The 27,109-nt window shown below is 38.8% G+C and overlaps 1 protein-coding gene across 5 annotated transcripts; it reads right to left on the reverse strand.

Annotated features, from left to right (window-relative positions):
* Positions 1-714: 714 nt before the first annotated feature.
* xrn1 (5'-3' exoribonuclease 1) lies at positions 715-25,555 on the reverse strand. Of its 5 annotated transcripts, XM_037787067.1 has the most exons (42): positions 25,271-25,554; positions 21,393-21,625; positions 20,275-20,372; positions 19,452-19,561; positions 19,231-19,341; positions 19,065-19,150; positions 18,856-18,943; positions 18,401-18,569; positions 18,063-18,130; positions 17,563-17,700; positions 17,257-17,405; positions 16,091-16,180; positions 15,576-15,732; positions 15,284-15,403; positions 14,963-15,132; positions 14,455-14,572; positions 14,118-14,213; positions 12,814-12,917; positions 12,306-12,440; positions 11,900-12,062; positions 11,581-11,694; positions 11,371-11,469; positions 11,132-11,247; positions 10,858-11,004; positions 9,896-9,985; positions 9,466-9,601; positions 9,286-9,342; positions 8,987-9,119; positions 8,797-8,866; positions 8,490-8,685; positions 8,257-8,346; positions 8,088-8,159; positions 7,036-7,080; positions 6,646-6,726; positions 6,319-6,453; positions 5,845-5,971; positions 5,531-5,703; positions 5,273-5,383; positions 4,918-5,023; positions 4,384-4,565; positions 3,888-4,269; positions 715-2,021 (listed from the first exon to the last, which is right to left on the reverse strand). In XM_037787067.1, exons 1-41 carry the CDS (start codon positions 25,343-25,345, stop codon positions 3,895-3,897), a joined length of 5,133 nt encoding a protein of 1,710 aa, XP_037642995.1. In that variant the 5' UTR covers positions 25,346-25,554; the 3' UTR covers positions 715-2,021; positions 3,888-3,894. The 5 variants fall into 5 exon arrangements, with proteins under 5 accessions (XP_037642995.1, XP_037642996.1, XP_037642994.1 ...); XM_037787068.1 differs by having other exon boundaries at positions 715-4,269; positions 5,531-5,700; positions 25,271-25,555; XM_037787066.1 differs by having other exon boundaries at positions 715-4,269.
* Positions 25,556-27,109: the final 1,554 nt, after the last annotated feature.

Below are 27,109 nucleotides of genomic sequence, written 5' to 3' on the forward strand. Positions count from 1 at the left end.
CAGTATACTATGTCGAAAAATTTAATGAAAATTTCATAGTATGTCAAAAAATGTTATGAAAGAAAAATCATTGTACAGTATGTCCAAAAATGAAAAACTGACGTATAGTATGTCGAAAAATTGTACGAAAAAAAAGTCAGAGTATAGTATGTCGAAAAAAAGTCATACAGTGTTTTCCAATCCACGTACTTCCGGAAGTAGACTTCAATGTAGTGCACTCTGTACTTAACTTGAGTAGTGCGTGAATTTCAACGGGGAAGGGTCGTCTTAAATCGAATACTCTGCGCCTCACATACCAGAAATGACGATCGCAACATTTCACCGCGGCTTGCTACCCGCCAAAATATCTTCTTCGGGGTTTTACGGCAGCTGGCATCCTTTGTGTTGCACTGCTGCCTCTTTCATGTTTTACCCGTCCACTACCCGCCAAAATATCTGCCTGCTTTGTTGAACAAAAATACACAGAAAACCAAAGCAAAGTGGAAATTACGTTTCAAACGTCGTCGCCTACGACTATGATGTGTCCTCCTGTTGGCGGAGATTTTCATTGGCATGTCCAGTGGGCCTTTTAAACATATTTCTATCTGCTTTAAGTATCCAAGGGCTCTGGAGCCCTTTTGCATACACCCAGTTTGCCTTTTTGCTGCAATCTATTTAATTAAAAAATAATGAATAAATAAAACAGTTTCTGATGCCAAAAAGAAGCAGCCACGTTGTAACAAAAAGATTTACTTTATTAAATGGATATGTACAGCACATTCCTGGATCAAAACAGCAAGTCATTATCTCTTCATATTGAGAATTCTCTACTTTGTTTCATTTCCAAAAAAAACAAAACAAAAAAAATAACAGATATACAACAGGTGTGCTTCAATTTCCAAAATGTTTTAAAACCTCCCCTTATTGCACAAGAGCCTTATAGACTTGAGTCCCAGGGTCGGCATAAGGATGTCAGCCTTAAAACAACAATCACGCCACAAACATACTCAGTTATGCCTGTGTGCCTCGAAACAAGGACAAAGTAGAGACACTTTACTATTCGCTGCAGCCGCTTCTGTCGCTGTAGCTCCACCACAAACATTATTGAAACGATAATTCGCTTAGAAAAGACCCCCAAGACGGTCTATAAAAAGGGTATCCATAAAATCCATAGCTTGAAAAAGAAGAAAAAAAGATCTTTAAAATGGAGAGATTTTACATGTGTGTGTGTGTGTGTGTGCGTGCGTGCTTGTGTAAATAAGTCCAGATGTGCCCAGAGGTGAGGTGAGCCAAACAGCTGCAGAGCGTCTTGGAGACACTGAATTTAGTGGGCACGTAATGTAAATAAAATGTTTTAAATAGATTAGTACTCATCACATAACACTGTTATAATGCTCTTTGGCTGCATTTACCCAGATACAAAAATAATTGATTTTCAACCCTTATGGGACTCTATATCATCGCTGTGGATCAATGCTTACTTTTTTCTTTGCACCTAATCAAGTCAATTGATTAAGTTGTAAATGTCATCAATTATCAGCTGTGTGTGGGTCTCCAAATCAGCCACAATCTCATGCTGCTATCCAATTTAAAAAGCTGAACGACTGACTGCGTAATCACGTTGCTTTTGGAATCTGGCGGTGTGAGGGCTCCTGTAGGTCCAACAGGACAAATCTGATAGATTAGTTTTTGTAGACTACAACAATAAAATGAAAAAAGGACTTCCTCACAAGGTCCAGTTTATAAAAATGAAACGCACAAATTAAAAAAAAAAAAAAGCCTCTGGCGATTTCAACACTGTAGGTGGAATTTGACTCTGGGTTATGTGCTGGTGTAAAACAGTTCTGCAGTGGCAATATCATCACGAGTGGTGTGTATGTGTGTTTGTTACTCCAATAATTTCTCATCATAATTCTTCAATGTGTGCAGGCAGTGTGCATTCAACTTTTTTTTTTACTTTGGCGGTGTCGTTAAACCATAAAAAAAAAGTATAAAAATGCAGCAAGGCGTCAAGAGTCTGAAGGAAATAAAAGGCTGTCAAACTTGATGGGAAAACGAGAAAAAACAAAAAGGGAAACATTAAAACAGATAATCAATATTGGCCTGATTAACACCACTGATCCAAACCTGACAAAGCGGATGTATGTTTGATACGAATGGCTGTAATGCTTCATAAATGATGAGTATGTACAAGCATAGCGGCCCATCTTTATGCATAATTAGTACACTAACATCCCCCCAATAAAAACAAAACACGGCCAACACGGCATCATATGCAGTCAAACTAGTTTTCTAAAGACGTACACGTAAATAACTTAGTTATGTCTACAAGTATACAGAGGGAAAAGCAGGAAGTAGTTACCATCGCAGTGCAAATCTGAGGCTAAAGTATGACGAGTCCCTGAGAACCAAGATCAATTAATAGAAGAGGCTTTCTAAAATATCAAGGACTATCTGCACCGTGACCAGGAGCGGGATGGATCTCAACAAGTCTACGCTGCCGCCTGTGCCGTCCAAAACTAAGGCAATAGCAGCACCCCAAGTCAGTGAAAACTCTCCTGTCTCTCAGCCGTACACATCCAAAGCAACATTTTACAATCGGTGTAGATGGACGGTGCTAGGACTGACGCGAGGGGATGGAAGAGATGAAAAAATAACACTGATTCTGCTAATAATCATGTTTTTGCACTTAACTTAAGGTTTTAGTTCCTGTTCTTTTTGTTTTCCTCTGAGCAGAGCTGCGCAATTAATCAATCTTATTGAAATCGCAATATGGCCTACAGCAAATTTCAAATCGCAGGATGATCGCAATATTTGTTAAAGGTAAAATATGTGTCAAAATACCATTTTTAATTAAATATTGTGGTGCTGCAGAGATGTCCTGGCCAAAACATCATATTCTACCGACTTAAGGAAACATCTTAGTTTGGTACAGATCCCCGCAAAAATCACACCATAATCATTTTAATCTGTTTTTCAATGGAAATGACAATAATTATGTGAAAATACCCTCAAATATCGCAAATCATATATTGCAATTGCAACATCAGTCTCAATTTTCAGAATCGTGCAGCCCTACCTCTGAGCTAATTATTTGGTCCGTCGTGCTGGTACTGCTACGTTTTCGTTTTTTCACTACTCGGATTTTCTCTAAAACGCGTATTTAATGAAGATGACGCACTTTTAAAAGGCAGTGTTTCACTTCTCTAGATCTTCTTCACTACTTGGCATACTCAGCCAGACCAAGCTGAATGAACAAACATGGGAAATAATTATTTTTTTCTAAGAAAATGTTAACCAGAAGATTGTTTCCGAATGTGCTTCAAATGGGGAAACGTGTGTAAAACGTAGGTTACTGGTTTATTACAGCTTGGGCTTTATTTTTGTAGCTCTGGCCAGCAATGTTGCCTCGTTCCGTGATCTCAGCAATTACTTGTTGAGAGACTTTAATCAGTTCTGCTTGGAAGAGTAATCAATCCACGAAATCAACCTATTTTAGACCAAAGAAGAAGAAACAAAGAGCTAAGGCCACATCTCAGAATGCACCTTAGACTTCTAGCCAACACAGTGGATTCCTTTCCACACCAGTAAGCTCACTGGACAGCAACCTGTAGGCAACAAACACGCTTGACAAGGCAACGTAGAACTACAACAGCCAGCTTACAAGAGAAGAGGTGAAAGGACAATGGGATTCTGTCATATGATGTGTTGTTGTGTTTTCAGTAAAAGGGGGGATAATTTAGTTTGCTCAAGTGCAAAACAAGACAAAAAAAATTCAGTGAAAAGAAACTTTCACATTGATGAGGTTTTGATCAGAGATGCTGAGTCAGGCTTTAAAACAGCAGCTTAAAAACACCAAACACACACTCTCTCTCTCTACACACACATCCACACACACAAACACTCACCAGTTCATCACTCAGAGACTTTAGCCGCCTCAAAATTGACTGCCAGCTTTCTGTGCTTCCTCTTGGAGGAGGAGCCAGGGGTGTGGCCTGCCGGTGGGACGTTTTGACGAGGGGGCGTGTGCGGGGCTGCTGTCGTCGTGGAAACAATGTCCACTAGACCCGGACTGGACGAGGAGGGGTTGCTGTTGGCGGCGTATTGGTGCGCCTGGTCGAATTTCCCACCAAGGGATTCGCCCTGAGCCATCGGATGGCCAAAGGGCTGGTTCTGGACTTTCTGTGATTGGTTTCTGGACACAGTGTGGGCGGCGCTGTAAAACTCTCGGGTTTCCTGGTTCTTCTTGTTGGCTGAGACTCGCTTCTTAGTCACCTGTTGAGTGGAAATCTGGGTTACCAGGATCGTTGCGCAACTTTAGAAGGAATACGTCACACAAAATAGGAATGAGGCAAAATATTTCAACAAATATCAATTTGGTTCATGTGTGAGTGTTAAGTCTACCTGTAGTGGAATAAACTGGTTGTGTGAGCCGATGGGCAGTGTTGGTGCCGGCTGGGGGCGGGCGGCCCCAGGGAAGGTTCCCGGTGCTCCAAAGAAGGGCTGGTTTTGGTGGTGGTGAGGAGGCAGCGGCATTCCCCACATAGGGGCAGGGCCGTAACCCTGGGGAGGCAACAGCAAACCACCTGGGAAAAAAAAAAGGGCATGAGATAACAGCACATGAAAAGATTAAAATTCATATATTTATATGGCTCTTCATCTCAAAAAAGGCTTTACAATAGATCCTTTTACAGCCGACGTCATGATTACATCACGCAAACTGTAGACAACAAATTTCCAAAATCCTGAAAAAGATGTGTATTTGTAAAAAAGCTGTGATGGTTATGACTTTTGGCAAAGGAATTATAGATATGAGGAATCATGCTGACGGTAATCTTGCACGGACAGCCACAGAGAGGGTTGTCCACTTGAGTGACAGCTACTCCCTAACATCTACCACAGACTATTCATCAGAAATATGAGGAGAGGAAGACTGACCTTGTTGGCTGAAGACCTGGGTCATGGGTCCTAAGGGTGGGGGTCGTATCTGACCCACTGCGGGGTACAGAGCAGGAGGGAGGGGGAAACCAGATCCAACGGAGTTCTACAGATGAGCAAGTTGAAACAGACAGAGAAGCTTTAAGCATATTTACCCTTACAGTTTGGATAGCCAAGTAATCAGTTTAACAGATGCTTAATGGAAACAATGTTGGAACAAATAATGTGGAACAAATGAAGTGCAAATGAGTTCAATAGATCAAATATGATGGCTTCCACACCTCCGTAACCATTACAAGCACACATGCTCACACTCTCTCACACACGTAAACACTAATTTGTGTGTGTGTTGTACCAGTCTTTGTAGGGCAAAGAAGGCAGCTTTCTCCTTGGCATCATTTTCTGATTGGCACTGAGGACCGTGAACCATCAACCCGTTGGACAGCTTCACCTGACACACTACTGTCTGCGGAGACAGAGGACGGAGGAAGTTAGTGCAACCACACACAAACACAGACACACTTATTGGCTGAGGCATCTGGCATACTGTATATCTACACCATGCAGGTAAATATAGCACTGCAAAAGACAAACATGCATTGCACTGTGTTACCTGTCTGTTGCCTATGTAGCTGAAATCGGGTGGTGCCATTCCCAACCCCACGCAGACACACGCCAGCTCTGACACCTTACTGGTCAGCAAAGCGTTGGAGAGGTTAGCAGGGGCGGCCAGTACGGGAGAATTTATTACAGCCGAGTCACCGAGGGGGGTGTTCATATTTGCTGCTGGAAGGACAAAAATGGGATGAAAGGGAGTATAAAAACATGGCTGAAGTTGTATACAGACACCTTCTTCCTGGGTTTGTAAATCTGGTTGCAGCACATTTGCCTGTTGTGTGGTACGTGGTGCAGTAATTGGTAACATACCTAGTTTCTTGGACGATCGTCTCCTGTTCTGCTGCTGGCCGCCGGCGTTAACTGCCTCCTGGGAAGTGGGACTTGCTGTTCCAGCACCGTCAATCTTCAGCATCTCCTTCAGCATCAGAGTTCCCTTCTGCAACAACAGACATCAGACAAACCCAGTTCAATTATCCTGACCCGTCCTAGTGTATAGTGATATAATGACTGGATTGAAATTAAATAATGGTACATACATTCATGTTTTTCAACTATTTTTTTTCCACTATTTGTGTACACAACAGTCCTGTCGAATTTTTTATATTTACCAATAGGGAGAGAGGTATGTCTTTTTTCGCAATCGCAATTAGATATTTCCCTCTAACTGTTCAGCTCAACTTTTTATTTTTATGACAGGTAGTTCTGTAACAATCCCGAAGGTTCTAACTCCTCCCAAATATGTTCTTCGTGGCATTACAAGGAGACCACTGCCATCTTACTCACCATGGCGAAGGACTGCGGAGACAACGGGCCATCTGACTGGCTGGTGGGTGCTTGTGGAGGAGGAGCAGGAGGAGGTGGGGTCTGCTGGCTAGAGATCTTAAGACTGGCTATCAGATCCTCAAATTCAGTTGTAGCCTGTGTGAGAGAAATATATTAGTTTACACATACACTGTAGACACATTTAAAAACATTTAAACTAGATTCTGACCATTGTGTTTAACAAGACCCTTCACTGTCCCTTACAGCTCAATTCACATATAAAGTGTCAGAAGAAAGTGTAAGTGTGTGTGTGTGTGTGTGTGTGTGTGTGTGTGTGTGTGTGTGCACCTTATTGGCTATGTTCTGTTGGGGGAAAAGGGAGTTCATGTCTTCATTTTTCTTCAACAGTCTGATGCCACCAACTGGGGCCTGTAAAGTACAGACAATCCAACATTATTCTAGACACATATTCACACACATATATACATATAAGATAAGGCACACATTTATAAATGAAACCATCTATGGATCTCTCTCTGGTCCGACTGCATTTGTATATATTATTATTGCTGTACAACTGACACACGTATATATTCTTCCACACATGCAGTTCAGGTTAATAAACTGCTTTATATCTGGTTATATGTGAAATCGTGGGCCTCATCCTGCTCTCCAGCTGATGACCCGACATGCTGGGAAAGCCAGCAGGTGTGGTCTGGTCTGTGTGTGTGTGCTTACAGCTTTGTTGGGGTGCTGGTTCTTCCCCTGTTGGGAAAGTCCTTCCTAGAGTTCGAAACACACAAGGTTGTTTTTTGTTTTTTTTCATTTCTGCTCTAACACACAGTAACATCTTTATGAGTGTGTTTCAAAAACATTTTCAAATCATACCAGAAATGCTTTTTTATGATTTGTATTGCCATTATCAGCACAACTGTACTTTGTTCATGTGTAACTGTTACACCAAGCAAACTATAAAAGGAATATTCATTAAGTCATGTGACAGCATTCCAGTTTTGCATTGGTGCCAGACTTTTGTGACAGTCCTACTATAACTATACTATATCATATCTGTGTTGCTTCCACAAAATAAAAAATAAAAAATAATATCTAAATGTGCATGTGTTTGTTTTCCTTGTTATTGGTCTCCAAACTGATCATGGCTCTGTCTGGCAGCTGCATATAGCAGGTAGGGGTGTGAAATTTTAGATATCTCACAATCCGATTTCGATTCTTGAGATCATGATTCGATTAAAAATCGATTCGATTTAAAACGATTCCCAGTCCAGAACATAAGGGTGTTAATTTCAGGAACTACTTCAGTCCGCTCGGTACTAATAAAGGCAGATTGTCTGTTTCATTAACATCTTCACCAGGATTATTTCTTACTAACTTTAACGTCTTTCTAATTAATTGAGGATGTCTCAACAGATATGGCTGGCTAACGTTAACTAAACAAAGTGCAAATGATAACTTAGTTCATTGACAAAGTAACAAGTACCAGTTAATGATAAATAATAGGAAACATTATCGAGAGAGCTGGCTAACGTTAGCTCTCCTGAATATTATTAAATATCATAAACAGTTTGACGATCAACTCAATGTCGGCCGAAATATGTAGAAAATCCCAGCTTGTAAATTGCAAATTTGGTGACCCCTGAAACACAACAAATCTATACCTATACAACATATGTATAACAATGGGTCAGCACCATGATGCCATATTTGCCTTTTGTCATTAATAATATATATTAAAAAAAAAAACACACAAACACTCTCACACACAGACGTACATTTTGCCAGTGAGCCGGAGGTTTGACAGGAGGACCGGAGTTCTGCAGAGTCTGCCACACATTACTGTACTCCTGAAGTAGAGAGACAATGTATATTTGTAAGGTCACATGGTTAAAAGGGCCGATAGAAGTGCGAATGGTCTAAACATAGAGGTGACCCGGGGCTTACCTTTGCCTGTTGTTTCTGGATAGGACCCTTAGAGGGAGAGCTCCTGTTGCCCTGGGAGGCTGCCTTCACCACACCGTGTTTATTATTATGCTGCAGGAGTGGAGAGGTGGAACGGAGAAAGGAAGAGAGTTTGTTTGAAAGGGATAAAGAATGGCGTAATGAGCTATCTTAGAGACAAAAATGTCTTGTTGTTTTTTTTATTTCAACCAGTTGTGTGGGCGCTGCACCCTTACCTGTGTGGGCGTAAAGGGTGAACGTGGGGAGTGGTTCAGGCCGGGCATCTGGCGGTGTGAGTTGAGGTTGGCAGCATTGGCGGGCTGAGGTTTGACGATGGCGGTGAGTTTGTGGCCGGTGTGATCCGCTCGGGCTCCATGGGAAAGGTTAATGAGAGCGCAGGGAGGGAGGCGGTAACCGCGAGGTGACGTACACCTGAGGGACACAGAACAATGACAGAACAGTCACATGTCTGGTGTGGAGAGGGAGGCTTTTTGCAAGACTCAATAAAAAGAGCCGTAATCACACTGCAGATTGTGGGATTACCTGATGGTGAGACCTCCGGCAAATTCGTCATCAAAAAGCACTTCGTAGAGAACCTCTGCCTCGCGCTCCGCTGAAGACACAAAGACAGACACAATATAAATATGTTTATGTACATTTTCTCTTTTGTATCATTGACATTTTAACAGTATGAAGAAATCAGGATGAAAGAAAAATGAAAGGGTGTCCTCACCTCCTTTGATGCCGATGATGGTTCCTCTGAGTCCCAGTGGGACGGTGAAGCTCTCCCTGGTGTTGATGACCCTGTCAAACAGGCGGTACTCGGAATCCGGGTCTGGGACCACTCCCTGCTGCTGCTCCAAGGGCTACACACAAACACAGACATTCATATAAGGAGCATGTTCAATACTTTGTAAACATATGTACAGTAGGGCTCAACTAGCACTTATTAATACTTTCAAATTATACTAGCTTTCCAACATCGTTGACCTTACCTCTAAGTAATGACACATACATGCAAACAGCACTCACCCTGAAGAGGAGATGAGGCTTGACCGTCACACGGACTTTCTTGGTGCTCTTCTTCACCTAAGAGAAGGATGGTGAGAGTGGGAGAGAGAGATAGAGAGGATGAATTGGGAGACATTGAGTTCACACTTTCTGAAATAGTAACTGGAGGGAAGCACGCTGTAGTTTGAGTGTCTGCGTCACCTTGGCTTTCTCCACCGCGTCCTCGATCCTCTCCACGATGGCAGTGTCCAGCACCTGCAGGTCGCATGACGTCCTGCCGATGGAGCTCACTGGGTGACTTTTCAACCATGAGGTGATTTCAGCAACCCTCTCCGCCCTATGGGGGTGTCCATCAGTATCAGAGGTCATCAATAAATACATTCATTCTATTCTTTCAGAAGATAGACTTTGTTCAAACTGTGCTGAAAGAAGTTCAATAGAGGTACAACAAGAGGAAATGCTCCTGAACTTATTTAGGCTGCGATGCCTCAATTTTTCATCTGACAGGGCTGACAAATATTTAGCTTCTCCTCACATATTGCACAACTGCATTGTGATTGAACTGTCACAGGTACCCAAAATCACAAGAGCTTAATAACTATCTATGTACATTTATGTGTGTTTGTTTTACCCATTCTGGTCCTCAGCAGGCCAGATGTCATCTTCATAGAAGACATCATCGTGACTGTTTCTGGACACATTGTTGAATACTTCAGAAAATCTAGAAAAGGATAAAAAACATCATTTAAAATGTTGAATTAGTGCATCTTTGAACAGTAGGAGTGACTAAGCTTTTTTTTAACACACGTGTTATTTTAGAGCGTACAAACAGAATCCAACATATTTCAATACAACCAGACATTCAGGGCTACTGAAATAACTTAAGAATGAAGGTCTCACTTAAAGGGATAGTTCAGATTTCTTTTGAAGTGGGGTTGTATGAGGTACTCCTATGGAGGTACATAAATAGTCAGTGTATTACCTACAGTAGATGACGGTCAGCTAAGGGTTCCACAGAGTAGCTAACTATCAAAACCACAAGTGGACACTGTGCTAGACTAATCGTTCATCTGTGGTTCGGTGCCGGCAGCACGCAATGCCTATCCGAATGAGCTTTTGTGTTCTAGAGGGTTAGTTTGGATTCACCAAAGTCACACAATAACCGAGTGAGGCAGCGGCAGACCAGCAACTCTCGTGTTCTGTGGCATAACATTACTGTTGTAGTCAGTGAAGTCTGGTGGGTTTGAGGAGAGCATAGATAACGGCTTCAGTTCCCCGTCAGAAAGAGCTGTCTGATGGCGAGGTAAAGCAGTGAAAATATTTTAAATATAGCGTACACTTAAACTGATATTGATTTTTAGGTGAGCCTTTCTTTTAGGTGTCTAAAATACATTTTGCTGCCGGCCCTCATCCAGAGCAGAACATTGCTTTGCTCCTGTGCGGTAACTCCTGTCTGTTTCTCCAAACTGGGGGCGCACTGACCGTCATCTACAGTAGATAATACACTTACTATGGAGAAGTACCTCATAAAACCCCACTTCAAAACACCTGAACTATCCCTTCACACAGTTTTTTTTTCTTTTTTTCTTTTACCTGTCCAGGTATTCGGCCAGCAAATCCTCCACAGCATTAGAGTAGAGCCACTCCTTTTCAGTTCTCTTGGTGTATCCAGGAACCTCCTCATTCTTCTTGTTGAACTTCAGGTTCAGGCCAACGTTGGCTTTTTGCTCCCCACAGGGACTGAAAACAATGAAGAAGAAACCATTAGTACAGAGAAAGAGACAGTAGGAAAAATAAAGTTCTGATCAGTGTAATAAACATATATAGCATATATATAGATATGTATATCTTAGCTTTAACCACTTACTTCTTCTTACAGCCTCTGCCAATGAAGATGCTTCCAGAGAAGCGGGAGACAAGGTAGCTGGTGACGCCGAGACGAGATGCCAGAACGTATCCGGGACTGTACTTCACACAGTACTTCTACAAAAAAAAAACATGCACAGGCATACAGTACGTTCATGAGGCACAAATGGCTGAGCATGGAAAGTCAGAATTAACACTATTTCTCAATTGAACGTCTTCACAAGTGTGCACGTCACTTACATGCTGATTCTGGATCAAAGGCTCCAGCTGTGGTTCGTGCGGCACGTTGAAGACAACTCGTACCCGGCCATCTTTAATGACATCGCTTGAATCTTGCACCTGTTAAGCAAGTAATAAAAGAGAAAGCTTGTGAGTTCCCGTGTTTGACCGTCCATTATTTCTACAATGAGGTGATCCTCTGATTGAGGCAGGAAAATGATGGTCACATACCTCGCCCATGGCACCGTAGTAAGGGTTCCCCACCATGAAGACAGCGGTTGCTGGAGGGAAGAGCTCGTCTAAGCTCTTGAAGCAGGTCAGAGACGAGTAAAAGGCCTTGATGTCCTGAGAAGATGAAGGCAAACGTAGAATAATATAGGTGATGAAAGAGTCTTCAGCAGTATCAGTTAACAAGATGTCTATGTGAATGTGCATCTATATCAGTGATGCTACAATACTTTTTTAACCAATATTAAGCTTAATAGCTTAATAGCTCACGTTTCCATGATTTTTATCTGTGTGTTCCTTTCATGTACGTGTATGTGTGTACCTTAACCACGGTCTGGTAGGCGAACGGAAGGACCTGCTTGGCCCACTGTTTCTCAAGTTCCACCACGCCGTTGGCTTTGGGGACGTATTTCCTTCCCGCCAGCAACTGGCCGTACAAAACCACCGATGTCTCGTTCACCATGATGCCTTTCCTCTTCACGAAACTGGGAGGAAGAAAAATCACTTTTAAAGAAAGGAATCATAAACACAGGCAATAAAACTGGAGGTGACGCTTTATACAAATTATGATGTTGTTGAGGTTTAATACCAAGAAACTTCAAACCTTCTAGTGTGCAATGTTACAATGAATTTAAAGGCATTTTAGCCACTAAGACATGAGACAGGAAGCAATATGTTCTCTCTATTAATTCATAAAACAAAGTATGGTGTTGTCTATTGAGCCTTACTGTTCAGTCTGTCCCTGCACATCCTTCACCCAGTCCTTCTGCTCCTTGTCAGACAGGCAGAGGACTTTGGTGGGAGGAGGAGTGGACGGCCTGTCATACAGTCTTTGGACACCGGGTGGTTCCTCCAGACAAAACCTGCAAAACAGGGTGAAACATTTCACTTGTAATAGCTGACTCATGCTTTACACTCATACAAAGTCGGAAGTCTGTGCTTGCTTAAGCCAAACGGACATGCACGCTACTTTTGGTGATTGTGGCCGAGGTTTCACCATCTGATATATTAAAGCCAAAAAGGGGGTGCGTCTTTTTCCATCAACATAATCTTTTGATTTCAGTTTTTATTGACTGATTAAATGCTTTCCATGAAATCACAGGGAAGCTAATAAAAGATATGGCAATAGCTTTCTTTTACTTCATACAGTGATCATTAATACATGGGTAGAACCTATCCAGATTATGAAAATCAAAAACAAACTTCCATTAAAAACATCAAAGTACTACTTCTTACTTGACGTCTCCGTCCGTCACTGCAATGATGCGAGCTTCCTCTAGATGCGGCCAGTTGACGAACACCGACTTCCCCAGTACTTGTGAAGCAACATCATCACATACCTAAAGAGGCAGAGAAGAAGAAACAACAACATGAGGGAGACAGTAGATTTGAGTAGGAATTTATTATACATATTGTAGTGTGTAATAAGTAGACAAAAACAAACCAAAGCTTATACTCATTTTTTTAAAGAAGAGAAAGTCATTCTATGAAAATTAAAAGCAGTTGTAAAAGTCTGTATTAATGATGCAGAAGTTTTCTCACATTCAAAACTCAATAACTTGTGAAACGTATTACACAATATTTAGGGGTGTTTTAATATGTTTTTCTGTTCAGAATCTGAGTTTTGGTGTCCTGTCTCTATGTTTCCCTATGTTATAGCTGTACATTGCAGACATAAGGAGGCCAGCATGAATTCTAATCTTTTTTTTAGGGATCCTGGGACTTTTCTTGAGCCCCAACTAGAGGAAGCTTGAATCATTGCAGTGTCAGATGGAGACAATGACAAGAATTAGTACTGCACCTTTGACAATAATGATGTAATAAATGTATGCTATTATTAGTCATTAAAAAAGAATGCAAGCCTTTTATTCTGTTAATTTGACTGAAGATATTTCAAAATGTCTAATTACGAAATAGATATTTTTTTTGAGAAATATTTTGCGCAACTATTTAATGTATGAACCCTCGTGTCTCAATAGGGACATTTTTTGGCTTTTTAATCTTTAGATTTTTAGATCATTTGGGCTCTGTTCAGTGTTTTTTAAGGCATACATTTTGGCAAAGGTGTGTGTTTTTTTTAATTTATTTTTTTACGAATTTTGAAAGTCAATCTCAGCTCCTATAATAAATCTTCGAAATTGTAGTTTTTACTATTTTACACCATCTTGAACTATTTTCTCATGTTTACCCTATGGGGCAAATATATGTTATTTTTCTGGTTTACTACACAAAAAAATAAAAAAGCATCAAAATCAATGTTGCCAATCACACGTATCCCAGACTGTGAAAAAATAATTCACCCCAACAATCTGGCATTTGAGGGTTTTAAACTTCTAAAGATTAATGAATATTTGGTAGTTATGATCAGGACGGAATTTGGTTAAAAGATTTAACTTAGTGAAAGTGGAAAAAAATTATAAAATATAATTTTATGTTTGTCCTTTAAGGACATCAGAGCAACTTTTTCTGTTAAGTCAGCTATAAATATTTTCAGCAGTGGTTTTAAAAAACGGGATCAGTTAAAAGAAAGGAAAGCTCACCGCCTCTCCTTCCTGGTTGGGGATGATTTCCAGCATCATGTTCTCCCCTCTGCTGCTCTGCTGGAACACGACCACCCCACTCTTCTTCTTGAAAAACTAAAAGTGAGTGAGCCCATGAACAAGAAGAGAGACAAACACAGAGGGGTGAGAAAGACAAACAAAAACAGAGAGACTATTTTTAATTATGCTACTTCACAGTAGTCTGCAATAAATAAACACAAGCTATTACTGAGGAACCCCGTCAGACCCCGTGTTGGGGGCTTAGATCCTTTAAATGTAACCCAGCCATCCAACACAAATATACTGTATATGCACACACAGACACACACACACACACCTTGTGTTTGATGCGTTGCAGTGTGGGGAAGCCACAGAAGTACAGAGCTGAGCGGTCGAAGCGTCTGCTGACGTGGTCCAACCGTACATGCCAGGCATCCATAGGGATGTCTTCTATCCTGTAACAAACAAACACAATATAGTCAACCTGCAGTCAACATCAGGCTTCATGTCCACTAACTGGGAATACTGGCTGAATTGGTTCTCTTTGGTTATGTTTGTGTGTGAAAGCATGCACAAATATAACTATTTCCTCAACCTGCAATGGGACATTAAAACCATGACCAATTAAATGCAGTAGAAATCCAAAACAACAGCTTCATTCGTAAACCACATTCAGTACAGCCCCAATGTAGCTGTTCTATTTCATAATAATCTGCATAAATGCACTTGAATATTAGTTTCTCCTTGTGATCTTGTGTGCCCTGCCGGGTCTGGCAGACTGAAATGGCGATATTAAAGATCATTTGAGAAAGACCACTTAAATGCATGTATGTGTGTGCACCTACTTGACATGGCAGTGGATGATGTCGGGGAACAAATGCGGCAGGTTGGAGGAGTATGGGACGTCTATTTCCTGGTCGTAAGTGTAGACTGCACAGTCTGTGTGACAATTCCTGGCCTTCTCTTCTTTAGTCATCTTGTGATTATAGGGCTCCATGGCTGCTAGTAAGCACCTCTGTTCAATAAACACACAACACGCACATATGAGTATGGACCTTTTAACATAGTTGTGGCAGGATTTTTCCCCCCCGTGTGTGTGTGTGTGTGTGTGTGTGTGTGTGTGTGTGTGTGTGTGTGTGTGTGTGTGTGTGTGTGTGTGTGTGTACCTCATCTATGAAGGGAATGAGAACCACAGCCTCCCATTCCTGCTGCTTGCCATTGAGGTCTGTTTTAAAGTCAACAGGGTAGTACTCAATAATGGGAGAGTTTTCACTGGTCATCAGGTGCTGAAACATCAAAAAACAATAAATTATCATCTTTATCATTTCATGTTTGGATCTTGAATAAACCTTAATATCTCCTCCCCTTTAAAATATGGTTCCAAATGTCGACAAATTTACGAAAAACTAATCAGTGCATATTCTGTTTATACATATTATGTGTGTGTGTGCGCATTACCCTGTAACTCTCGGGCAGCAGCTGCATGCTGGCAGCAGGCAGGACTGCCAGCAGCTGCTGGAAGGGCATGAAGGGTTTCTCAAGGTCAAAGGTCAACTTTAACCCTGATATCTTCCTGATGTCAGACAGGAAGGGAGCGTAGTGGTAGGGGTAGTACCTAAAGAGACATTATACACACATTATTTAAAGACTCATTTAAAAATAGAACAAACTGAAGAGAGCAGAAGGAAGGAAAGCGAGAAAAGGGGAAACCAGTGCTTTTATTAATGGCCTCAACTTTGATTTTTACCAGATTTACCATAACTAAGTGCTTAAATGCCTCATAACATCGACTTTAGCCGGGCTTGCTGTACAGAAATGTATGAAAATTGCCAGTGACGCTATCCTTTTCAGAAATGATCTGATACTCCCTCACTTCTCAAGAGCATCTAACATATTATCTGAATTCGCCCAGACAACTGGAAGCAGAAGAAACAAAGAGTAGAGGGGTAAGCGACATATGAAGAAGTTCTCACCAGCTCCAGGACTGAACCCCGTGGTAATAGTAGTGGAGAATCCACTGGATACCTTCCACGTAGCACTTGGCCTGCTTGGCTAGAAAGTCACTGCAAATGAGATAATACAAATATATTTTAGGGGTCACTTGCACGTTACAAGTTGATGTGTGGGCATGAAATACTTTATAGTGGTACATAATGTTTACAGACACATGTATGTTTGACTTTATATGTCCATTCATTTCTCATATGCTAATTTTTCTGACCAGCTGAGGGTGAGTAAACTAAACTCAACTAAACAAGTACCTGCCAAGAATGATTTTACCAACATTAAAAACTAAAATCTTTTAGTCATCTTCATGTCACACTAACAATTTGAAATGTTTTTTTAGTGTATAAAATCAGGTATTTACGGAAGCCCAGAGAGGGAAATGAAAAAAATATTCTGGTGAACCATTTTAAGTCTGATCTAAATTGTTTTTCTCTCCTGTGCAGGTGGAAAAAAAAAAGTTTTTAACAAGAAAATCTTTCTTTAAAATTGTGTTTTATATGTGAAACAGGTGGGAAAAAAAGCTTTGCCACGATCATTTTTCTAAGTTACTTTTTTTCATCAGTGAAAACAGGTGAAAAAATGTAATTCTGTCAGGATCATTTTTCTAAGTGTTTTCTGTTGTAATACTGATATAATGTTCTAAACAGGAATAAAACATACATGTTTTCTTTCAGGTGGGTTTTAATCTCTCCTTGCACTCTAAACACAAGGTACATATATTGTGTGTTAGCAAGTTACGTAAATTAAAACTCACCTGGAAGAAAACATGAATGTTTTTAAGTCCTATTTAGAGCATGGGGTAGTGGTGCACTTCAGCCTCTTGTGGCCAAAATGAGTATTACAACAACAACTAAATGTATTACATATGTTGTCATAAAGCTAATGCCCAGAGTGGTTGGTGACACTTGGTGTGTGTTACTTTTGGACACTGACACACATGCAGGTACCCTCACTAGGTGGTGTTGTGATATGAGGATGAATTTGTACACAAATCCTTATGCATTGTTTTTTTGTTTGTCCATAATCTGCATATCTGTCCCAGATACAATCTACTTTGATATCAGAAAGCCCTGCCTCCAGTAATAGGTCATGTTTTTCTATGCACGGTATGTGTGTATGTCTATACACTCACTCAGACACCACATCCACGCCCATCTTGGTCATATAGTAGGTGCGCTTGTACTGTCTGAACTCTGTTTCAAACATATCATCCTCCTCTTCCTCATCGTCGCCTGCCCCTCCTTTTCCTTCTCCAATCACTCTTTCTGATGAGGTTGAATCCTACACACACAAGTTATTACTTACAAAGATACGTGACTGAAACTGTACATGAAAACAATGAATGAATGTTGGGTTTAATTTACTGTATCCCTGTGTGTGTATATACAGTATATATATACTCTATATTATATATTGAGAGAAATACATAAGAGCATACCTCTTTCTCGTGGATTTCTCTGCTGGCAGCTTCCTTCTCGGCTGCCAATCCGGCCGCCTCATTCAGATACTTGTTGCCAACTTTACTCTCAAACCACTTCAAGTCCACAAAGATCTCACTAAAATGTTCCCGGTCGAACTGGAGGAAAGAAGGAAAGGAAGGAGAGAAACGAAGGAAATGATTTAAGCAAGCATTTATGGTTGATTCTCGAATATATGCCATCATGTAATAGCTCATTAAGAAACCCACTTAATTTAATTTTCACACTAACTTAAAATATGAACTATCCCTTTAATCTTATGCCTTTCTTAAAGCTGAATTCACTTAGTAAATACATTATTCCACATCATTCAGAGCCAAACCAAATCAATATTAATTCTTCTATGAGGCTATTGACAGATACTGGTAACGTTTTAAAATTGTATGTCAATCTGTAAAATGACTTATTAACATTCTAAGTATCATAATGAGTAGTGAATCAGTAAACAGTGTTGTCTCACCTCAGCAAGCTTCTCCATGTACTTCTCAAAGTTTCTGAGGTTTAGATGGCCGTTCTCATTCAGATAACCTAAATCAGAAAACAGGATTATAATTTTTTTATGTGTAAGATATACATTATAAAAGCAGACCATATTTCTATATTATAATTACTGACATGTACAAACAAGTTGACCAGCGGGAACAGCACAAACAACACTTGAAACTAACTACTCACTTCCATAACAAGATCATGAGAAACTCAGCATCTTGTTTGATATTTACACACAACATTTTAACTCTCATTTAAAATAAGTATGATGTTATAGTGTGTGTGCGTGTGTGTGTGTGCGTCTCTCACCCCCCATGGTGGGCAGAGCACTGATGTAGGTCTTGTACAGCAACGGCAGAGCATCATGACTGATGTGAAGGTGAGGGAGGTGAGGGATGAAATCGTTTCCCACTAGGAAGCCCATTAGAATCCAGTCGTCTATTATTCGCTCCAAGTCATAATCAGAACCGATCTGATTCTGTAAAAACACACGTAAATATAATCAGAATACAGAGTAGATATAATACAGTAAAGTGGGATATATTCAAGACAAAAAAAACTACTATTAAAGAGGAACTATTATGCTTATTTTCAGGTGCATACTTGTATTTTGGGTTTCATGTTTACATGCTTTAATGTTCAAAAAACACATACCAGCTGTGCTGCAGCACATCTTTTTTTCATGATTGCACAAATAGTGTAAATGTGTGTGTGTGTGTGTGTGTGTGTGTGTGTGTGTGTGTCTGTGTCTCTCTCACTCTCACCCTGAGGCTAGAGAACTCATAGTCTATGTACTCCCTCATCAGAGACAAGTGAAGCAAGTGAAAAGTTGTCTCCTCTGGAGCCGATATCCTAGAAGAGAAGAAAAGAATAGAGTTCAGAGAAGGAAATGAAAGTGGTAGAACAGTTTATGACATGTAAATAACACTGGAAATAAAAAAAAATATTTAAAAAAAATTGGAAGGAAGAAAACCTTTTCTGGTTTTTCTTTCCTCCAAAGCGGACCTCTTCTCTGAGCAGGGAGAAATTTGGCTCATGGCTGGTCAAACCCAACATGATCTACAACACGGAGAGCAAGACAGTGTGAGCATCCAAAGCAATAATGTACATCCTAATCTAATAGCACACACAAACCCTACCAGGTCAGCATCCAGGCCATACAGGCAGTGTCGGGTGTTGGGGTCGTGATCCGGATTGGTGTTCTCAGAGCGAATGAACTCCATGATCTTGTGTTCTCCCTCCCCTGGAGTCTATAAGGGAGAGATACGCAAACTTAGTACGAGCGATATCGGAAGCTGTAACAGAATCACACTAACTGACACTGCAGGGGCCATTTTCTTTAAAACAGCTGTTAACACACCTCGTGACCGGACAGGTAGACGTTGACGTTCTGCCATAGCTTGTCGGTGGAGAGCTTGTTGTGGACAAAATACTTGAGCTGCTCCTGGAGTCTTGCCATGAAGTCAGTGCCTGGAAGAAGAAGGTGTGATTAAAAAGGAGTTGCTGCCAGCTTTTCAGAAGAGACACATTTACATTAGGAGATACGCCGATTGATCAGACATGACCAGTGACCGGCCGATCAGTTCAAGATATTTGATTTATTTTTTGCTCGTCAAATTTACACACGTGAGGGTTTTACTACACGCAGACAGCGGCAGAGACGGTAACGCCATAGCCACACATGCACAACATGCACGTCGCACACATAGTGGCAGCTGCGGCACACAGTACAGCCACACACACATCATGTTGTCGGTGTGGAAGTTTTTCAGCGTGAGTGAAGAAGAGATAAAGTTCGCAAAAGTGGGATATACTGCGATTCATTTTCAGTTGGATGTTATCTTTCCAGTAAGCTCAGATTTTAGATGTTAGTCTCAAGCTCGGGCGGTGCTGTAGAAAAACAAGTACCGTCACGCTTTCAGGATTTTGACATCCCTAGTGTCAAACAGAGAAAAGATGAAGACATCCTTTCACAATTCTCAAACACTAGTGATTCCAAATGTATTTAGAAATTCAACATGATCACTTTTCTAGATTTGGAAATGATTGGAGAAGGTTAGGAAAAAAATGATTGACCTACCCTAAAATGAGCAGGTATCTTTACATGTTCTGCTTGAGGTCTGTTTTTTATCAATTTTAATGTGTGATGTTGATTATGTGTAAAGCTTGACAGCATTTCCTACCAGGAGTGATACAGTTGGAGTCGAAGCGAGCCTCTGTGGGAAGCACCTCTCCTTTATCCAGAGCTTTTTTTATCTTGTCCTCTGCTTCTTTGGCGGACCTAGACACCGAGAAACACACACACACAGAAGCAGATATAAAGAGAGCAGGTCAAACTCACAGTCTCAGGCTGTTATCCTGCATGTAGTCTGGTTTCTTCGATCTTTACCAAAGCAAATGTTGCATTTAGTTCTGTTTGGGGCTCATTCTGCCTTTTTAGGCAGCACAACAAACATTACTGCTAAACCAAAGAATTATACCAGACATTGTATAAATACATTTGGAAAATGGAGTCAGATAACTAAAAGAAAATGTTCCATTATTTTACACGTGAGATTCAACATCATGGTGCAGATATGTTCATAAAATTCCATATCTATATTTGGTCATTGTAAAAAAAAGCTACTGTGTGTTCACCCTTTCAAAACAAAGCCAGACAGACACACCAACAGGATCAAGTCAAGATAAGATAAATTCAAGTCTGGAACCAGGGTTAATTATAGTAAACTAAAACTGAAACTAAAACAAAAATAAGCAGTGAAAAATATTTTTAGTAAACAGAAACTAAACTATATCATTTAAGAAAAACTAAAACTAAAACTAAACTTAAACAATATTGCCTTGGTAAAATTGCCTGGTGAACCACAGAAATCGTACAGACTTGACGTGACTGACTAAAGTAGCGTGAAGATTAAACATAAAACATTATGGCCATTCCTACACAGTTCTCCAATATGTATTTTGTATGTATATAGCTACATACTTATGAGACATTATAAAAGGCCCTAACAAAAACAAAGTAAAACTACAGTAAAACTAAAACTTTCTGAAAAACTTAAACTACACTAAAACTAGCAAACGCACTCTGAGAACTAACTACAAAATTATACTAAAATGTAATCGAAAAGTCAAAACTAAAATAAAAAAACTAATTCAAAATTAGTTGAAACTATAAAACTTGTCTGGAACAAGGTCATAGAGCAAAGTCAGATGACCCGAGTTGACCTATTCAGGTCACCGTACACACAAACAGGGGAAAGAGTTTCTCTGTGTTTCTTCCATCCTGTATATTCATCTCTACCTGAATCTCCGTCCTCTCTGCTGGTTCATCTTTGCCCTCGGCGCCACACCATCCACCGCCATGAAGAAGACCTTGCGAGGCTTGATGATCCTGAAGAGCACCTCCAGGTAGTGGAAGATGTCAGCAAAAATCTTTTCCTCAGAAATGCGAAAGTGGACATCCTCGTCGTTGGGGTGGGAACATTGATGGATAATCCCATTCATGTCCAGATAGAGATTGTCAAATTCTGGAATCTGAAGAGAGTAAGAAAAAAAATGCAATGACTATGTGTAATAAATTGTAAAAAAAAAAAAATGTATTCCTGTGGATACACCAATCCGACTTTTTCAGTCCCGATACCGATAGCGACGGGGTTTGGGTATCGGTCAATACGGTTTACCGATCCGATACCAGTGTTTAATTAATAAGCTGTATGCCTCGCTGTGTAGAAGTGACTGGGATATTTTTTTTATGTGTAGGGCAACATCAGGCTTGACTTCAAGATTGCTTTCCTAACTTTGTAAAACAAAATGTGACCAAAAATAGACATAAATATATATAATTGTTCTTTATTATTGGGATGGTGGATCAACTTGGTAAGAGATCTTCAGAAATTAACAGGAATTACAATTCAAGGGTAAACCTTTTTAATGCAGCAAAACAAATTGGTCAAAACTTAAACAGAAATTAAAATTTGAGTATATAATATATATAAAATAAAGTTGAGTTGAATAGATCAGCCCCATTGTCACGGATATCCGATCCAGCTATTTTAGTCGTTATCAGCCTGATATCCGATCCAGTCTCGGTATTGTGCATCTCTAATTCCTGTAAAGTGACAAATTTGTAAAATCTGTTGATATTCTGGTTTAGAATATTCTGAACAACAATAAACCCCTCACAGTCAGCTAGTTAGTTAATCAACTTTACTCTAACAAGAGAAGCTGCAGCTAGTTATTGTTGCCAGCTAGTTTACAGCCACCTTGCTTTACAATGTCTGTGAAGTCGTTTTAAATGCAATAATTCTGTGGTCAGCCTGTAGTTGATACTAAGGGGAGGCATTTTTACATGGAGTTTAGGCTACTTCGGCAGCCCTGGTATTGACTCTAGTGACCTAGTTCCCCTGTGTACTAAGGCAGATCTTATTTCAGTGCTTGAGCAGCAGTTTCATCAGCTGGACGTTGCTCAGTGTCACTCTCATTGCGTAAGCCACCTTTTGATATGTGTTATAAGACAATATAAAGGACATTTTTATGCTAGCAGCTTTATATTGAATGACAATGCATATGGAAAATATGTCATATGCCCTTCTCTGATCACTCCACAGGAACAGTTTGAAAATAAGCCCAGTGGATTTTTTTGCCTCTTCCTGCACTGTATATTATTCATTAATTTTTTTTTATGTTGTATAGTCTTAAACTGTGCAAAACAAATAAACAAACAATTCAAAAGAACAGGGGTCCGCAACTTTTACTATCAAAAGAGCCATTTTAGGCAAAAATAATTAAAAATAAATCTGTCTGGAGCCACAAAACGTCATAACTTTACGAGCAAAAAAGTCATAATTTTGAATACATCTGTCAGCAACAAAACATTGCAGTTTTTTTTTGTTTTTTTTAACATCTGCAAGGGGGGTATCCTTCACATGACACATTTTGGGAACATAATGTGAAAAGATCAACATATCTTTGTTAGTCCCCAAAAGCATTTTAGTGAGCTCCTCCAGCCTGATGCATACAAAGAACCTGAAAAACCACCTCCCATGACATTCATATGTAAGTTTACATCAAGGTTAAGTAACAGAAGGGCAAAATGTCATTTATGTTTTTCAAACTTTTCCTGTGGAGTGACCAGAGAAGGGCATATGACATATTTTCCATATCCATTGTCATTCAATATAAAGCTGCTAACATAAAAATGTCCTTTTTATTGTCTTATAACACATATCAAAAGGTGGCTTACACAATGAGAGTGACACTGAGCAACGTCCAGCTGATGAAACTGCTGCTCAAGCACTGAAATAAGATCTGCCTTACTACACAGGGAACTAGGTCACTAAAGTCAATACCAGGGCTGCTGAAGTAGCCTAAACTACATGTAACTCAAAATGCCTCCCCTTAGTATCAACTATAGGCTGACCACAGAATTATTGCATTTAAAACAACTTCACAGACATTGTTAAGCAAGGTGGCTGTAAACTAGCTGGCAACAATAACTAGCTGCAGCCTCTCTTGTTAGAGTAAAGTTGGTTAACTAACTAGCTGACTGTGAGGGGTTTATTGTTGTTCAGAATATTCTAACCCAGGGGTTAACATCTGGCTCTTTAGCCCCTCTCCAGTGGCTCCCTGTGGATTTTTAAACATGGAAATGAATAACTGTTTTTTGTTTACATTTTATTTTTTTATTTATCATTGCTGTAGGTCTATGGTACGACGGTAAGACGGAGTATTAGGGCCATATTAAGGGGAAAAAAAATAAAGTCATAATATTATGAGAATAAAGTCAATATTATAAAGTAGTAATTTTACGTGTTATTTTCTTTTTTTCTCATAAAGTTATGACATTATTCTCGTAATATTTCAATTTTTTTCACATTAAGTTATGACTTTATTGTCATAATATTGTGACTTCTTTGCTAGTAAAATTATGAATTTATTCTCGTAATATTACACATTTTTTCTCGTAAAGTTATGACTTTATTCTCATAATATTATGACTTTTTTGCTTGTAAAATTATGACTTTATTCTCGTCATATTACACATTTTTTTCACATTAAGTTATGACTTTATTCTCATAATATTATGACTTTTTTGCTCGCAAAGTTATGACTTTATTCTCGTAAATTACACATTTTTTCTTGTAAAGTTATGACTTTATTCTCATAATGACTTTTTTCAAATGAAGTTATGACTTTATTCTCATAATATTATGACTTTTTTGCTTGTAAAGTTATGACTTTATTCTCGTCATATTACACATTTTTTTCACATTAAGTTATGACTTTATTCTCATAATATTATGACTTTTTTTCTCGTAAAGTTATGACTTTATTCTCATAATGACTTTTTTCAAATGAAGTTATGACTTTATCCTCATAATATTATGACTTTTTTCAAATGAAGTTATGACTTTATCCTCATAATATTATGACTTTTTTCAAATGAAGTTATGACTTTATCCTCATAATATTATGACTTTTTTTCTCGTAAAGTTATGACTTTATTCTCATAATGACTTTTTTTCACATTAAGTTATGACTTTATTCTCATAATGATTTTTTTCACATTAAGTTATGACTTTATTCTCATAATGACTTTTTTTCCACATTAAGTTATGACTTTATTCTCGTAATATTATGACTTTATTCTCATAATATTATGACTTTATTCTGTAAATCTCAGATGTTTTTTCCCTCAATATGACCCTAATACTCCATAGTACATTGTCTCTTTGGCCCTCACTGCATTAGACTAATGTACTATATACTTAGACTATAATCTGTGTTACCTTCATCACAATGCTCAAATGTACAGATTTTGTTGTTGTTTTTATGTCTAAAATGTCTCTTTTGATAGTAAAGGTCACTGAGCCCTGTTCTAACCCAACAAAGACCTAAACGACCCGGCTCCCTTCTATCTATGCTTATATATATCAACATGACCCGTTCAACGTTAACGTGTTTACACGTAGAACATAACGATAGCCAGCGAGTTAGTGTTAGTTATTTAGTAAATAACATTAACTATATATAGTGTTTAATTAAATAATAAGAGTGATTAGATAAACATTAGTGAGCTAATTTACGTGGAATAAAAGTCCCACGGCCTGCTAACGTTACATTAGCTCTCTGGTGGCTAACCGCTAAGCTAAGCTAAGCTAACGCTGCTCTTCATCCTACCTGGTGTTCCTTCACTACTTCACTCAGACACGGGTAGCGCTCCGAGATCCAGCGGTAGAACTTCGGTACTCCCATCTTCACCGTGAAGGTCTCGACCTCTGGATGGAGTTAGTGAACAGTGAACTCTGTAGCTGTGTTGGTAAACTAGATGCGGCTGAAGATTTAGCTGGGTAACATGAGAGCTCCTCTCTCTGAGTGCTGGAGTCCCGTTTGTGTTTCCAACGGCCGCTAGCTGACTAGCGACTTGTCCGTGGTCCGTCTGCTAAAACAGTCCGCCGCTTAACAGTCGTTCCTTTTTTGTTGTTTCCTACTCTCCCTCACTACGGTTGTCTCTATATGGAAAACCATTCCTGCCAGATAAATAATAAGGAAGGTGAAAATACATAAATAAAGACAAAAATACAAATACAAAAAAAAAAATTTTTTTTAACTCTTTTTAACTGAAAACCATGAGATACTAAGCCAACAATATTTACATTATTTAGAAGTCATAACCACTGCTTTTACTTTTTTTTTTAAAACAATATTCTTTATTGAATTTTACATATAAACATATATAGATATATACAAATACAGACAGACTAACAATATTAATAATTAAATTATACAATGAAATGTTTAGTCAGAATTTCCACAGTTATCAAAGAAAGTCATGACATTTCATGTACTTCACATATCTAACAAAGAAAACAAAGAAAATAAAAGATATCCCTCCTCTCGCTCACTACAGTTGTCTCTATATGGAAAACCATTCCTGCCACATAAATAAGGAAGGTGAAAATACATAAATAAAGAAATTAAAAAAAAAAAAAAAAAAAACTTAAAAAAATAAAAAAACATGAGATACTAAGCCAACTATATTTACATTATTCAGAAGTCATAACTATGGCATTGCTTTTACTTACTTACTTAATTGTCTTGAACAAAGTAAAACTTAAACGTCATGATTGTGACTTGATAAATTCGTAAATTGTTTCCTCCTCTCCTTCACTACAGTTGTTCTCTATGGAAAACCATTATTAACCATAAATAAGGAAGGTGAAAATACATAAATAAAGACAACAAAGTCAAAACATTGTTTTTAAAACATTTTTTAACTGAAAACCATGAGATACTAAGCCAGCAATATTTGCATTATTCATAAGTCATAACCACTGCTTTTACTTTTCTTTTTTTTAAACAACATTTTTTATTGAATTTTACATATAAACATATATACATATATACAAATACAGACAGACTAACAATATTAATAATTAAATTATACAATGAAATGTTTAGTCAGAATTTCCACAGTTATCAAAGAAAGTCATGACATTTCATGTACTTCACATATCTAACAAAGAAAACAAAGAAAATAAAAGATAAGACAAAATATTTTTTTTTTTATTGTTCCCTCCTCTCGCTCACTACAGTTGTCTCTATATGGAAAACCATTCCTGACAGATAAATAAGGAAGGTGAGAATACATAAATAAAGACCAAAAAAAAAATACTTAAAAAAACAAAAAAAACATGAGATACTAAGCCAACTATATTTACATTATTCAGAAGTCATAACTATGGCATTGCTTTTACTTACTTACTTAATTGTGTTGAACAAAGTAAAACTTAAACGTCATGATTGTGACTTGATAAATTCATAAATTGTTTCCTCCTCTCCGTCACTACAGTTGTTCTCTATGGAAAACCATTATTAACCATAAATAAGGGAGGTGAAAATACATAAATAAAGACAAAAATATAAATACAAAAAAATATTTTTTTTAAAACACTTTTTAACTGAAAACCATGAGATACTAAGGAATTTCATTTCATTCTCACTGTGCAATATCATGTT

This window comes from Sebastes umbrosus, chromosome 12, assembly GCF_015220745.1.
Source record: "Sebastes umbrosus isolate fSebUmb1 chromosome 12, fSebUmb1.pri, whole genome shotgun sequence".
Classification (NCBI taxonomy): domain Eukaryota; kingdom Metazoa; phylum Chordata; class Actinopteri; order Perciformes; family Sebastidae; genus Sebastes; species Sebastes umbrosus.